At 37.7% G+C, this 16,308-nt stretch overlaps 1 protein-coding gene across 1 annotated transcript in view; it reads left to right on the top strand.

Moving 5' to 3' along the window:
• kcnh1b (potassium voltage-gated channel, subfamily H (eag-related), member 1b) overlaps nt 1-2,881 on the top strand; it is a 76,860-nt gene extending 73,979 nt beyond the window's left edge. The window contains exon 11 of the mRNA XM_056448599.1: nt 1,939-2,881. Coding sequence (XP_056304574.1) covers nt 1,939-2,784 — 846 coding nt within the window. The 3' untranslated portion in view covers nt 2,785-2,881. The remainder of the gene's footprint in view (nt 1-1,938) is intronic.
• Nucleotides 2,882-16,308: the final 13,427 nt, after the last annotated feature.

Below are 16,308 nucleotides of genomic sequence, written 5' to 3'. Positions count from 1 at the left end.
CCAGCTCCCCATTCTCCCTTTCAGGACTGGCATGCTTTCCCAAGGTACTGTTATATTTCAAAATTCCTAGTCTAAATTTAGCTAGGTGAAAGTCTCATATGACTCCCCTGAAAAATGTATTGAAAAATTCCATATTCAGTTTAGTAAGGGCCTGGGGACGTTTGAGGGCTGCGTCTATGGTGATGATTGTGTGCTCATGCTATGCTTAACAAACCTCCCCAAAGCCGTGGCAAGGTCCAGCTGCTGTGGTGCTTTCCATACACTTCCCCCAAAGTGTCATTCCAACATTGCATTGGAGTTCCCGACCTGATGGGGAAGGCCTGGTTACCGACATTACCCACATTCCCTGAAGGAGAGAACAGAAATACCATGTTTTGACGCCACAGCAGCTGGCCCTAGCTGTATGTTCAACATCTTCAGTGATAAAAGCCTGCCTTGCTCTTCTCAACTGGTGCCTTTTTACTCAGCTGATTGTATTTGTCATCAGCTACAAGAGCTACACACTGCCAGTTCATGGTCATTCATTGGCCCGTTTTCTTACTTATCAGAATGATTGGTTATGTAGCGATACCCCCAAAGTGTCATTCTGACACGGCATTTCTGTTCCTTCTTCGGGGAACGTGGGTTACATCCGTAACTGGGATGTTTTCTCCTCATAATGTCTCCTCAATTGGAGGTCAAGCCTTCTCATTTATGGCTCCTAAACTCTGGAATAGCCTTCCTGATAATGTCCGAGGCTCAGACACACTTTCTCAGTTCAAAACTAGATTAAAGACCTGTATTTTTAGTAAAGCATACACTCAATGTATTGCATAACGGTATGATGCGTAAGTGTGCTCCACGCAGGTAAGCGGGCTTGACAACCACCTGTAGGACAGGTCCTGTCTTAATGCACCAGACATTTTTTGTTAGAAATGCTTTACATGTTTGTTTATATAACTACTATTTTGATTTATAGCACTTCATTTTTGCATTTCGTTTAAATATACTATGAACAGCAGCTACGCTAATTATTTTCTTTATTCTCTATTTCCACCTGGAGATACTCATCCTGAGGCCCCCAGAGATTATGCAACGGCATTGATGGGATCCTGTGATGAAATGATGCCAAGGTATCCATAATCCTGGACCAGGCCGTATCCCAAGCTGATGCTGTGGTGGTCATGGAGGAATCAAGTGCACGAGACTGTTTCCTGTAAGACCACAGTGACAGACGAGTCTCCGCATTGATCCTGTGGGCCAGCCGGTGACCTACTCGCACCTGCAGTTCTCCACAATGGACATCCAGCGTTCTCCGTCCTCGGGCGCCTAGACAGCAGCTCCACTTAGGAAGTTTGGCCAGAGGAAAAATGGTTGGAGCCTGGTTTCTCTCAAGGTTTTTTTTCTTTACTTCGTCAGTTGGTGAAGTTTTCTCGACGCTGTCGCCACTGGCTTGCTTGTTTTGGGACTTGTGGAGCTGTGCAGCGATGGATATGCTCTTTAGTGTTTGAGCCTTCAGCAGTGAAATTTAAACCACACTGAACTGAACTAAACTGAATTTCAACTCTGAAAACTGGACTTTACTAGAACTTCTATGTTAAGTGGCTTTGACACAATCTACATTGAAAAAGCGCTATAGAATTAAATTTAAATTGAATTGAATAATGTCAGCGTGTGCTGTTTTCTTCTTTCTGATTGGCCAATGCGGCTGTGTTCACACGAAAACACGGAGGACACAAACTTCAAAATTCCACACATTTGCAGCAAACATATTGCACATTTTGGGTCGTTCGTCTGCGAGTTGGTAATAAGCCTCTGATCTCCCATTAGCATTGATTTGTATGCAATTTATTTTAAACTGTTGAACTGAAACTACTTCAGTTCAGTTTAGTATGATTATAAATGTAACCCCATGATCATTAATTCAGAAGTGTCCTTTCTCTCCTTTAAATCTTACAGATCGTCTTCCGCAAAATCAGTGACGTAAAACGAGAGGAAGAGGAGATGCTGCGGAGGAAGAACGAAGCTCCTCTGAATCTCCCTCCAGATCACCCTGTGCGGCGTCTTTTCCAGCGCTTTCGGCAGCAGAAAGAGGCTCGTCTGGCAGCGGAGAAGGCCAATACGGAAGAGCAGGACGTGGAGAAAGGTAAATCAGAGCAAACCATGGTAAAAGAGATCACCTCACCCACCAGCATCGTCACCGTAACAGAGAATCCAGCCACGCTGAATACCTCTTCCCTAACCACACCATCGTCCAAAACATTATGCAGAGCAAAACTGAACACTCCCCTAGCCCCGAATACAGCACAAAAATCAGTAGAAGCTCCCAAAAGTAAAGGCTGGAGTCGGTTTAAGGAAGCCACGGCCAAATCTGACCTCTCCCTACATTCTGTGACCAAAGCCGAGTCCATGGAGGTGTTGCCGGACAGGACTAAATCTCAAGATGAGTTATTATCCCTGAAGAAGACAGACTCCTGCGACAGTGGGATCACCAAGAGTGACCCGCGCCTGGACAATATGGGCAGTGCCGGGACCCCGCAGGAACGGAGCCCCATTCAGCCTGAAGAAAAGCGCCTGTTTTACCCCATCCCGGAGCACAGTCTGCAGACCTGCTTCTCGGAGCTGAGGCAGGATCTGCAGGGGGATATCCACTCGCTGGGCTGCAGGATGAGTGCACTCGAAAGACAGCTGGCCGAGATGCTAAGACTGCTCACAGAGAGAAACTCCTCAGGACCTGCACAGCTGTACCACATTTCAAGACCAAACTCGCCTGATTCAGAAAAGGATGACAATATATCTTCATAATATGTGTTTTAATGGAATTGTTCACCCAAAACACTATCATATAGGAATATCCCAATTCTACCAATTGTTACATCCCTACAATATGTAACTTCAGTGACCCAACACATTTATTTTCAGTTGACAAAAACAAATGATTACCTTTTTTTCAGTCTATTTATGCTTTTTAAATGCATTATACAGTGCATCCGGAAAGTATTCATGGCGCTTCACTTTTTCCACTTTTTATGTTACAGCTTTATTCCAACATGAATTAAATTCATTGATTTCCTCAAAATTCTACACACAATACCCCATAATGACAATGTGAAAAAATATATTTTTTAATTAATTTATTTGTATTTTTTTATTTATTTAAAGTACCTCTTAAGCTCTATCAGGTTGGATGAGAAGCAACTGTGTACTGCCATTTTAAAATCTCTCCAGAGATGTTTAATTGGATTTAGGTCTGGGCTCTGGCTGGGCCACTCAAGGACATTCACCGAGTTGTTGTGAAGCCACTCCATTGATATTTTGGGGGTGTGCTTTGGGTCATTGTCCTGCTGGAAGATGAACCGTCGCCCCAGTCTGAGGTCAAGAGCGCTCTGAAGCAGGTTTCTATTCAGGATGTCTCTGTACATTGCTGCATTCATCTTTCCCTCTATCCTGACTAGTCGTCCAGTTCCTGCTGCTGAAAAACATCCCCACAGCATGATGCTGCCACCACCATGCTTCACTGTAGGGATGGTATTAGCCTAGTGATGAGCGGTGCCTGGTTTTCTCCAAGCGTAATGCCTGGCATTCACTCAAAAGAGTTCAATTTGAGTCTCATCAGACCAGAGAATTTGGTTTCTTATGGTCAGAGAGTCCTTCAGATGCCTTTTGGCAAATTCCAGGCGGGAAGTGGCTTCCGTCTGGCCCCTCTACCATACAGGCCTGAGTGGTGGATTGCTGCACAGATGGTTGTCCTTCTGTAAGGTTCTCCTCTCTCCACAGAAGAACGCTGGAGCTCAGACCATCGGGTTATTGATCACCTCCCTGACTAAGGCCCTTCTCCCCCGATCACTCAGCTTAGATGGCCGGACTGCTCTAGGAAGAGTCCTGGTGGTTAAACATCTTCCACTCACAGATGATGGAGGCCACTGTGCTCACTGGAACTTTCAGAGCAGCAGAAATGTTTCTGTATCCTTCCCCAGCCTTGTGCCTCAAGACAATCCTACAGACAGTTCCTTTGTCTTCATGCTTGGTTTGTGCTTTGACATGCTTGTCAACCCTGGGACCTTATATAGACAGGTGTATGCCTTTTCAAATCATGTCCAATCAACTGAATTGACCACAGGTGAACTCCAATGAAGCTGCTGAAACATCTCAAGAATGATCAGTGGAAACAGAATGTACCTGAGCTCAATTTAGAGCTTCACGGCAAAGGCTATGAATGCTGATGTACATGTGATTTTACAGCTTTTTTATTTGCAATAAATTTGCAACAATTTCTTTTATCACATTGTCATTATGGGGTATTGTGTGTACAATTTTGAGGAAATCAATGAATTTTATCCATGTTGGAATAAGGCTGTAACATAAAACAATGTGGAAAAAGTGAAGCACTATGAAGACTTTCCCGATGCACTGTAGGCTCTTGATATTTCCTTCAACAACTTTTAACATTGAAGAATTGTTAAAAAAGTGACTTTTACTGACATTTTTAATAGTTTAAAGTGATGTATTGTACTGTTTTACGGTACAAAAGCCTGCCGGTCCTTTCTTTCTGTTAATTTCTAGATTTATTCCTAAATACATATCTGTATTAGAAATAATATCTGTAAATTAGCAGTTTTCCGTATTTTATGATTCATGTTTTTATTTTCCCCCATATATTTCTGCTTTTAAGTTGCATTATAAGACCTTGATCTTTCTTCCAACATCGTTTAACCTTGCAAAGTTGAAAAAAGTGACATTTAGCAACTTTTTTATAGCTCAATTTGCTATATTGTCTGAGTTGGTGATTTCTATTACGCATCAAAAACCTTGTATTAAGCTGCCAGTACATTTTCTGTTTTACTATTTTACAGACTTATTTCTTCATATATTATTTCTCATACATTATATCATTAATTCAAACGACTAACACGTCAATAAAAATGACTTTGTTAAACTGTAGAGTTCAATTTCCCAGATCAAAAGTGGTCAGAGCACAGATCAACATCCCATAATGCAATTCACAACCATAGATAAATCACAAAAATGCAGAAACTGTTCATTAACGGGTATGTTTTACAGGGTAGGATGTGAAACATTCTGATGGAAAACAAATGCTTTGTGTTGCTACAGTGTGAGTTCATTATGGATGCTGACAAAAGACACATTATCTAATCTGCTCGTCCTGACGCTCTGTTCCTGTTGGCTGATGTTTGTTTTCATCTTTTTCAATTGGCATTTGTTGGGTCCTGAAAATCTGATTGTCTTTGCTCTTTACTGTAGCATCTTTCTGTTCGGAGTAGGGCTGCACAATACAGTTGAAGTCAGAATTATTAGCCCCCCTTAGAATTTTTTTTCTTTTTTAAATATTTTCCAAATTACGTTTAACAGAGCAAGAAAATTTTTATAGTATGTCTGATAATATTTTTTCTTCTGGAGAAAGTCTTATTTGTTTTATTTCAGCTAGAATAAAAATTTAGGGTCAAAATTATTAGCCCCTTATTATTATTAAAAAAAAATTATTATTTCCATTGTCTTCAGAACAAACCACTGTTAAACAATGACTTGCCTAATTACCCTAACCTGCCTAGTTAACCTAACTAAGCCTTAAAATGTCACTTAAAGCTGTATAGAAGTGTCTTTAAAAATATCTAGTAAAATATTATTTACTGTCATCATGACAAAGATAAAATAAATCAGTTATTAGAAATGAGTTATTAATACTATTATGTTTAGGAATGTGTTAAGAAAATCTTCTCTCCGTTAAACAGAAATTGGGGAAAAAAATAAACGGGATAATAATTCAGGGTGGCTAATAATTTAGGGGAGCTAATAATTCTGACTTCAACTGTATATGGTTTCAGCATCGATATTGCAATGTGCACATCCACAATAGTCACATCGCAAGATATGCAGTGTTGAGTCTGAATTATAGTTGACCAAGAGCCACAGAATTGTATTTAATTACTGTATTTATACAGAATATATATGATTATGGGAAAAAATGCTTGTTTTTAAAACTTCTTTAAAACTATTTTTGATTGTAATGCAGTAATGCAGTTTTCTGCATCTTTTGATCAAAGAATGGTTTTAGATATTTGGATTGAAATAAGACCAAGCTGAGGAAGAAAAACATGTATTGCATTGTGATTATTCAATTTATGTATCTGAATTACTGTTTAACTATTCAGAAAATAGTCTAATAGTGCTATTCTTGTGAAAACTGTATTTCAAGAGTTCCCACTTAGATATGCTTGGCGTATAAAGCAGGTTTGGCATGCTGTCCCGGGAGAGAACCCTGAGCTCGGAGATATTTGAGCTCAGGGCTCCCGCCCAGTCGATAAGCATATCAGGAGATCCGAGATCAGGTAGGTCTCGAGAGCTCCCCCTTTTAGAAAAGGGAGGAAAAGGAGGAGATGGGATGGAAGGGGGGATTCTTCCAAACGAAGATAGAACAGTAGGGAGAAAATGATTCATTTATAGTAAATTAGGATCACTCTGATTGGATTATTACTGATTACAGATGAGTGGCCAGACGTGCTCAATCATATCACGTGCTCCTCTTGAAATTAGTTTATGAAACTTCACTTAATTCGCAATATTTATCACAGAAAAATAAAACATCGCAATATCAGATCTTTCCAATATCGTGCAGCCCTAGTTCAGAGTGAATTAGTCTTTTATATATGGTGAAGTGAACATGTTTTGGTCCTATTAGAGTCAAAGCTAAACTGACCCCAAGATGAATATTTATGTTTTTATACTAAAATACTTGTGTTGTTTTGGTTTCTTCCGTCTGTGGCATTATCTTGGAAACGACACTTTCATTATTTTTGGAGTTTGTTTTTACAAGACATATATATATACGGTTGAAGTCAAAATTATTAGTATTTTTTATCAAATATTTCCCGGATGATGTTTCAGGATTCAGGATTTTTTGACAGTATTTCCTTTAATATTTTTTCTTCTGGAGAAATTCTTATTTGTTTTATTTCGGCTAGAATAAAAGCAGTTTTTATTAGTTTTTAATGTCAATATTATTATTGCTCTTAAGCAGTATTTGTTTTGGATTGTCTACAGAACAAACCACTGTTAAACAATGACTTGCCTAATTACCCTGACTTGCCTAATTAACATAGGTAAGCCTTTAGATGTCACTTTAAGCTGAATACTAGCGTCTTGAAATAATATATAGTCTAATATTATGAGCTGTCATCATGACAAAAATAAGTTAAACAGAAATTAGGGGGAAAAATATACAGGGGGGCTCATAATTCTGACTTCAACTGTATATACATATGAAATGATGAACATTTATTATATAGATAAATACATATAACACATATATAAAGGAATATAGCACTAAAACAAACATTTTTGTACAACGATTGACATTTTTCAGTATGGTCACCTAATCTACAGATATTTGTACGTGTGAAATGTAAAACTGCCGTCTGTCTTATTTTTGATTCTGTTTGACATCTTATCATACACGAGATGAGACAAAAGGTGTTTATGTAATCATCTGAATGAGGATGATATGCAAAAATCAAGAGTTATTTTAATTTTCTAGCCTGCATGTGGTGTTGAAGTAAGACTTTTAATATTTTTAAGTCTTACCAAAAATAACTAATATGTTTGAGGCTGACAACACATTCTGTAAGCTGACTATTTGGTTAATTTGTGTACTGTTGTTTTTTTTTACTATGTAGCTTGTTTATGTGCTAAAATGCAAATGCAAAAATGACCAGATTTCTCCTGTTGGGGAATTCCTGATATTTTTTAACTGCATATGAATTGTGACTCGTTTATTTTACATGAACTTCAACATGCAATAAGAGGACATTGTGGTCCTTATCTTGGCCCATTATTATGGCCCATTATTTTGTAATATCAAAAACGTATACGTGCAGTTATGTATTTACCGTTGTTAGCAAATGCACGAAGCTAACAAATTAGCTGGTGGTTAAGCAATACTGATATAACTGTGTAAGTTCATAAACGAGACGTCGATGTGAGAATAAATGAAGCATGAAATAGGCTGCAGTGGTGTTCATGTAGCATGTGATTTTTAGCAATCTCGCCAGAAATCCAGTCATTTTTTGAAGTCCTTTTTGTTTCGTGAATGTCAAGAAGGTGTCGGAGTGATTTTGTGTTTGGTTGCTCATTTAAAACATTGACGTGTTGAACATTTTGCTAAATTTGCACTGAACGGGTTTATTGTTTGATTTAATGTACAGTATATCCTGTATGCACTGTGACTCGATGGGACTCTGATTGTACTTTCTTTTCTGATTTTACTTTAAATATTATCAGAAAAATGAAAAGCTTAAATAATATTAGTTATCCTAAACTATTCTTCTTCTTCTTCTTCTTCTTCTTCTTCTTCTTCTTATTATTATTATTATTATTATTATTATTATTATTATTATTATTATTATTATTAAAGGCACAGTTCACCCACAAATTTAACTAATCCTTCACCTGTACCAAACCTTTCTAGCAGGCACAGGATGTCAACATGATGTCAGATTGACGTTGCATTTTGTTTGGAGTCGTAAATCGTGTCAAAACTCAACGTCAATGTCCAATGTCCAACCTAAAAGAAACCAAATTTTAACGTTTAATGATGTTACAGCTTGATGTTGTGTGGACGTTACCACTATGACATCTATCAGACGTTGGATTTTGGTGGCCATACCTGATGAATAAATGTCAGTATTTGACATCAATATACTGTTGGTTTAAGATGTTGGCTCGATGTTGGATTTTGGTCACTTTCCAATGCAACCAAAAAACAACTGAATATCAACTTCCAATGATGTTACAGATTGATGTTTTGTGGACGGTACCATAATGACGTCTATCAGATGTTGGATTTTGGTAACCATACTTAACGAATAAATGTCAGTATTTGACATCAGCAAGACGTTAGTTTAAGATGTTCGCTTGACGTCGGATTGTCGTCACTTTCCAACACAACCAAATATCAATGTCCAATTATGTTATAGCTTGATGTTGTGTGGACGTTACTTTTATGACATCAATATGACGTTGGTTTAAGATGTTGGCTTGATGTTGGATTTTGGTCACTTTCCAACGCAACCAAAAAACAACTAAATATCAACCTCCAATGATGTTACAGCTTGACGTTGTGTGGACGTTATCATAATGACGTCTAGCCGATGTTGGATTTTGGTTACCATACCTAATGAATCAATGTCAGTATTTGACGTCAATATGATGTTGGTTTAAGATGTTGGCTCGACGTTGGATTTTGGTCACTTTCCAACACAACCTAAAATCAACCAAATATCAATGTCTAATGATGCTACAGCTTGACATTGTGTGGACGTTACCATAATGACGTCTAGCAGATGTTGGATTATGGTAGCCATACCTGATGAATAAATGTCAGTATATGACATAAATATGACGTTGGTTTAAGATGTTGGCTCGACAGTGGATTGTCGTCATTTTCCAATACAACCAAATATCAACATCAAATTATGTTATAGCTTGACGTTGTGTGGACATTACAATTATGACATCGATATAACGTTGGTTTAAGATGTTAGCTTGATGTTGGATTTTGGTCACTTTCCAACGCAACCAAAAAACAACTAAATATCAACCTCCAATGATGTTACAACTTGACGTTGTGTGGACGTTACCATAATGACGTCTAGCCGATGTTGGATTTTGGTTACCATACCTGATGAATCAATGTCAGTATTTGACATCAATATGACGTTGGTTTAAGATGTTGGCTCGACAGTGGATTGTCGTCATTTTCCAATACAACCAAATATCAACATCAAATTATGTTATAGCTTGACGTTGTGTGGACATTACAATTATGACATCGATATAACGTTGGTTTAAGATGTTGGCTTGATGTTGGATTTTGGTCACTTTCCAACGCAACCAAAAAACAACTAAATATCAACCTCCAATGATGTTACAGCTTGACGTTGTGTGGACGTTACCATAATGACGTCTAGCCGATGTTGGATTTTGGTTACCATACCTAATGAATCAATGTCAGTATTTGACGTCAATATGACGTTGGTTTAAGATGTTGGTTCGACAGTGGATTGTCATCATTTTCCAATACAACCAAATATAAACATCAAATAATGTTATAGCTTGATGTTGCGTGGACGTTACTATTATGACATCAATATGACGTTGGTTTAAGATGTTGGCTCGATGTTGGATTTTGGTCACTTTCCAACGCAACCAAAAAACAACTAAATATCAACCTCCAATGATGTTACAGCTTGATGTTGTGTGGACGTTACCACTATCACGTCTATCAGACGTTGGATTATGGTCACTTTCCAACACAACCTAAAATCAACCAAATATCAATGTCTAATGATGCTACAGCATGACATTGTGTGGACATTACCACTATCACGTCTATTAGACGTTGGATTTTGCTTGCCAAACCTGACGAATACATGTCAGTATTTGACATCAATATGACGTTGGTTTAAGATGTTGGCTTGATGTTAGATTATGGTCACTTTCCAACACAACCTAAAATCAATCAAATATCAATGTCATTATTGGACGTCAAAATAACATTGTCCTTAGATAAGCCCACAGCTAGCTTGGTGAAAGGGGTGGTTCTTTTTTCTTAAAATATGGACCTTTTTGCAGTTATTTGCCTCATTTTCTATTTAATTATGAGGTTTAAATACTTTTAAAGCACTATTTTTTGCTGGATTAGCTTGTCGGATGGTCATCAACCACACTTTTTGAAGTACCAAAAGCATTTCCTAAAGATTTAGAAGAAAAAAATATGAGAATAATACTTATTTTTCAAATGCAAATTTATTACATCATATATCATTCGAAAAAAGGATGCTGATTAAAAACTAGCCATATTCTCGTTTATTAACTGGCTAGCACATTTAACTTTCCTGAGTCATGGTGAAGCAACAGCCAAAAGAGTGTTCTGCTTGGTCCTAAAGCCTTCTTATATGGTTATTTTTATGGCATAGCAGTCAAAGTAGGACAAATGAGCTTGTGTATGGGATAAATTCTGGACCTTTGTCAGTGAGGGGTGGGTCTTTCGAACCACTCGAACCCCCCCTGGCTACAGGCCTGTTAGACGCTGACAAGACATTGAAATCTAACCTAATATTAAGGTCTTAATGACATTGTGTGTCTGCTGGGTTTACGAGTTTCTTTCTTCTGTTGAACACTAAAGAAGATATTGCGAAGAATGTTAGAAACTATTGACTTCACTATTTTTTTGTTTTTCTTACCGTACATTGTAACATATATCTGTAAATTAGCAGTTTTGTCCATTTTGTGATTCATGATTTTATTTTTCCTCATTTATTTCTGCTTGTGAACTGCATTATGGGAACTTGATCGATCTTCCAACAAATTTGGACATTGAAAATTTGAAAAAAGTCACTTGAACATTTGTAATAGTCTGCAGTGCTATATTGTTTAGGTTGGTGCTGTATATTACGCTACAAAAACCTTGTAATAAACTTATTAATTACTTATTACTATATATATTATTTCTTCTATTGTTCATTATATTATTATTATTTCAAACGACTAAAATGTCAATAAAAGTCACTTTGTTAAACTGTAGAGAACATCGAAAATCGACAAAGCAGAGATCAACATCCCATAATGCAATTCACCACCCTAAATAAACGGAAAACTCTTAATCAACAGATCTTTTTTTCAGTGTACTATGGAAGTCAATGGTTACCGGTTTCCAACATTCCTTGAAGTATCTTCTTTTGTGTTCTGTTCCACAGAAAAAAGAAACTCATAAAGGTTTGAAACACGTCAGGGTGAGTAAATAGTAAAATTTTTTAGGTGAACTATCGCTTTAAGTTTGTGCTAGCTCTTAACAAAAGCCGTGTTTCTTTTATTATTTCTTAACTTCTTTGCTAGTTTTGCACAATCCAGCTTCAAAGGTTCATGCTAATGGTTAATGATATGTTTTATCCAGATGTTTATTGCAGTAACAGGGTCAATGTACAGACCGTGCACTGCTGCCGATTTGTCTTTTTATTTATGTTGTCTCCACTTACTTGACGGCGTAAATATATATATATATACATGCGCAAGGACAATGACATCACTTTTTGAATAAATTCCTGAAACTGAATTCATTTCATTTTCCTGTGCATCTTTTTTTATCTGAACAATGAGGAATTCATTCATTCGTTCATTTATTTTCCTCCAGCTTAGTCTCTTATTTATCAGGGGTTGCCACAGTGGAATGAACCGCCAACTATTCCAGCATATGTTTTACGCAGTGGATGCCCTTCCAACCGCAACCCAGTTCTGGGAAACACCCACACACACACTCATTCACTATGGACAATTTTGTTTATCCAATTCCCCTATAGCGCATGTGTTTGGACTGTGGGGGACACCGGAGCACTCTGAGGAATCCCACGCCAACATAGGGAGAACATGCAAACTCCACACAGAAATGCCAACTGGCCCAATTGGGACTCGAACCAGCATAATGTCCGAGCTGAATTTCCAGCATTCATTTCGAGGGTTTGTTTAGCTGTAATTGCTCCGACTCTTTCAGACGGTTGTAGTCTACTTTCTGTGATGGCTCTGCTAATCTGATTAGAGCCCTCGTGATCCTCTGGGACACATTTAATTAAAGTGAGAGTTGATGTTTCCTGCTAATTATGCTTTCTCTACAGCCAGCGCTGGCTTGTACAGGGTTTCAATTAAATACCTTGATAGGGAAAGTAAACACACAGTTATTATTTATTATTTCACAAACAGCCGTCATTATTTTAAACAAGTTACTATCAGTTATGGAAACGCTAGAGTTGGCTTTGGCACAGTTTTCACAAGCATTCTGTACATGTTCAATAACTGATTTCCTTTTTCTTTGCTATGATGACAGTAAATAATATTTGATCAGATGTTTTTCAAGACGCTAGTAATCAGCCTAAAGTGACATTTAAAAGCTTATGGGTTAATTAGGGTAATTAAGCAAGTCATTGTGTAGCAGTGCTTTGTACCTCAACAACCGCAGTATTGCGCGTGACTGTGGTTGACAAATTGCAGTATTGCGTGTGCAGAAACGCGCATTCTCAGTAGCCACATCTGTAGGTTAATTAGGGTAATTAGGCAAGTCATTGTAAATCTGTAACACGGGGAGTGACAGAGACAACTGAAGTTCGGATCCAAGTGCAGGTTTATTCGAAATCAGGGAATCAATGGTCAACACAGGTGCAAACAGATGTATGAAGGCAGTCCAGAATCGTGGTCAAATGTAACAGGCGAGAGGTCAGAAGGCAGGCGGCGGACAATGAGAAAGTAAACAAGGCAAAGATCAAAACACGGAGAAACTAGACTAGGAAAACGCGTTGTAATGTCACTATACAGATAACAAGACTCGGCAATGGAAGTGAGAGTGTGAGCTGTATAAATAGTGTCTGTAATCTGTCTAGAAACTGCAACAGCTGTGGGAGTCTAATCAGTGGAAATGAGGAAGCATGTGTGTGTGAACGGAGTGCATGTATGAATATGTAGTCCATGAATGGCGGATTTGTAGTCCTTATGTGCAAACCAGCGATCTAGGGAGTTACAATCGCTGGTGAACGTGACAATATCAGTGGTTTGTAGACAATCCAAAACAAATATTGCTTAAAGGGGTTAATAATATTGACCTTAAAAATGGGTTTAAATCAATTAAAAACTGCTTTTATCCTAGCTGAAATAAAACAAATAAGAAAATATTATAGGAAATACTGTGAAAAATTCAAAACAAGTGCTTAACTCTCACACCCAAAATCTTTTTGATACACTTCATTCAAAAAACAAGTAGGGAGCTGTTTCCTCGACAAATCCACAAGTCATATCGACGTCAGCAAGGTAACTGACAAGGTAAATTTACAGCAAAATTTTGTAATGAATCTCAGATTTGAGAAAGTTTATTTATTTATTAATGCATAAACGACATGAGAGCAATTCCAGCACTACCCAGATAGCAAAGATTTCTGGCCCAGATTTGGCATGAAGATGTCACAGCAGGCATTCATCCAGCTCTGCCATACAGCATGTGGGCCAAACTTGACCCAGGTTTGGGAGTGGTAGCACCGTCTTTAAGGTGGCATGCAAGACATGGGCCAGATGTTAAATGTAGTGTTTGACCCAGATGTTAAAATTGATATGTGGGCCAGGTAAGTTTGGCCTATCTTGACCCACTTTTAAAATGAATTTAAATAAATCTTTGAATAAAGAAATATTTTGATGCACAAACTCATTTCCATCTTCCTGTTTGCATCTTCATTTTAATCCAGGAAGCAACAAGATTTATTAGTCTATTGTTTCCTGTATGGTGCAAAATAACTGAAATAAACTTACATTATGTATATTTTAACTAAATTATTCATTCATTCATTTTCGGCTTTGTTCTGTAGACAGTCTAAAACAAATGAAAAATTACAAACTTTGAATCATACAGTTTGATTTTTGCCTATTCCTCAAATTATTACCATGCAGCCTGAGACTTTGTGATCCAAGCTAATCAAAAAATCTAATAATGTTGTAATAATGTTGTAATAATGTTGTAATTGCCCAAGGGGAATATTGTGCTGTTGTGTGTGTTTGTTTGTTTTTTATAAACCCTGTTTGTTTTTCCAAGTCTCGAGCACTCAAGGTCAGCAGATTCACTGACCAGCACATCATTTCAGTCCACAAGATAAACTTCATAACATTTACCACTGCCAAGCCCAATGCTGGCATCAGTCCAGTACACTAGGATGAATTTAAGAGGCTATAAATCAGCGCACAACTACAGTAGCAGCTACATCTTATATTAGCCAGGCTGCGAGGGATTTCACTGGCACCAATCCTGACAGCTAAATCCATGTGTTTACAGTCTCATTAGCATACTGAGAAATGAAATCGGTTTATTAATACCATATTGCTTGCATGTGCACACTCAAAAATAAAGGTATAAACCTGTCCCTAGGGTGGTACCTTTTCAAAAAGTGCACTTTTGTACCTTTAAGCTACAATGAGGTACACATTTGTATTTTTTAGGTATTGATTTGTACCTTTAGTGACCTGCTAAGTACAAAAATGTACCTTTAAAAAAAGTGCCGCACCAGTGACAGATTGTAAACCATTATTTGTGCGAGTGTGTAGATTATATTCATGATATGTTCAATCACTGTAAATATAAAGAAGCGCAGAAGTTTTTTTTCCTATGTCCTATCAGATCATCTTGTGGAGTTTTTCTGTTTATGCTGATTCAGCGGTTTATTAAAATCGTTAATATCTTCTGTAAAGCTGCTTCACACACAATTACATTACTCTGTTGAGGAAATTTGAACTCATTGTGGAGGTAAATCCTGGAGATTCATTCATTCATTTTTCTTCGGCTTAGTCTCTATTTCGGAGGTCGCCACGGCGGAATGAACCACCAACTATTCCAGCATATGTTTTACACAGCGGATGCCTTTCCAGCCGCCACCCAACACTGGAAAACACTCATACACTTTCACATTTGCACGCACACTCATATACTATGGCCAGTTATAGTTCATCAATTCCCCTATAGCGCATGTGTTTGCACCCGGAGGAAACCCACACCATAATATTTGACTAAATACTAATCAAGACACTAGTATTCAGCTTAAAGTGACATTTAAAAGCTTAACTAGGTTAATTACGGATATGGCTACTGAGAACATATATTTATGTAGAAAATAATAATTTTGTAATAGTTTAATCGATGTACACCCAGCCTGATCTCACGAGAAAACGTATTTTACGTTTTGTCAGTTTAGTGGCCGAGTTTGTACGAATTCGTACAAGTTCAGTCGTACGAAATTGTACGATTTAAAAAAGGAGGCGTGGCACCTAACACCACCCCTAAACCCAACCGTCATTGGGGGATGAGCAAATCATACTAAGTTATACGAATTAGATCGTACGAATTCATACGAATTAGCCACTAAATGAAACCGTTACGAACTGCCGTGAGATTGTGTTGGTACAGCTGTCATGTTTTAAGCAATGTGTAAGCGAGGCGCACAACGCGCTCTGCGCTTGACTTTAAACCTGATTTGAGCTGGTCTTAAGATCAAACGGAATCATTTGCTGGCTGTTGCTTCGGTGGGACTATAATCTGATGTAAGAGAAGTCTTCTTTCACTACTGTATTGTTCTTAAACAGAGAAAACATTTACAGGTAACTAAATCTAAATCTTGGACCTTATTCCTGAAATAAAAATGAGCAATAAAAAGGTGTGAAGCACCAGAAGGCACCATATTAAATTAATTTGAATATATTGTGGCTATTGTTGATATCCAGGAATTTTGTTGAAAA

This window comes from Danio aesculapii, chromosome 22, assembly GCF_903798145.1.
Source record: "Danio aesculapii chromosome 22, fDanAes4.1, whole genome shotgun sequence".
NCBI classification, from domain to species: Eukaryota; Metazoa; Chordata; class Actinopteri; order Cypriniformes; family Danionidae; genus Danio; species Danio aesculapii.
Note: the sequence above shows the minus strand (reverse complement) of the source record. Positions and strands in the feature narration are given on the sequence as shown.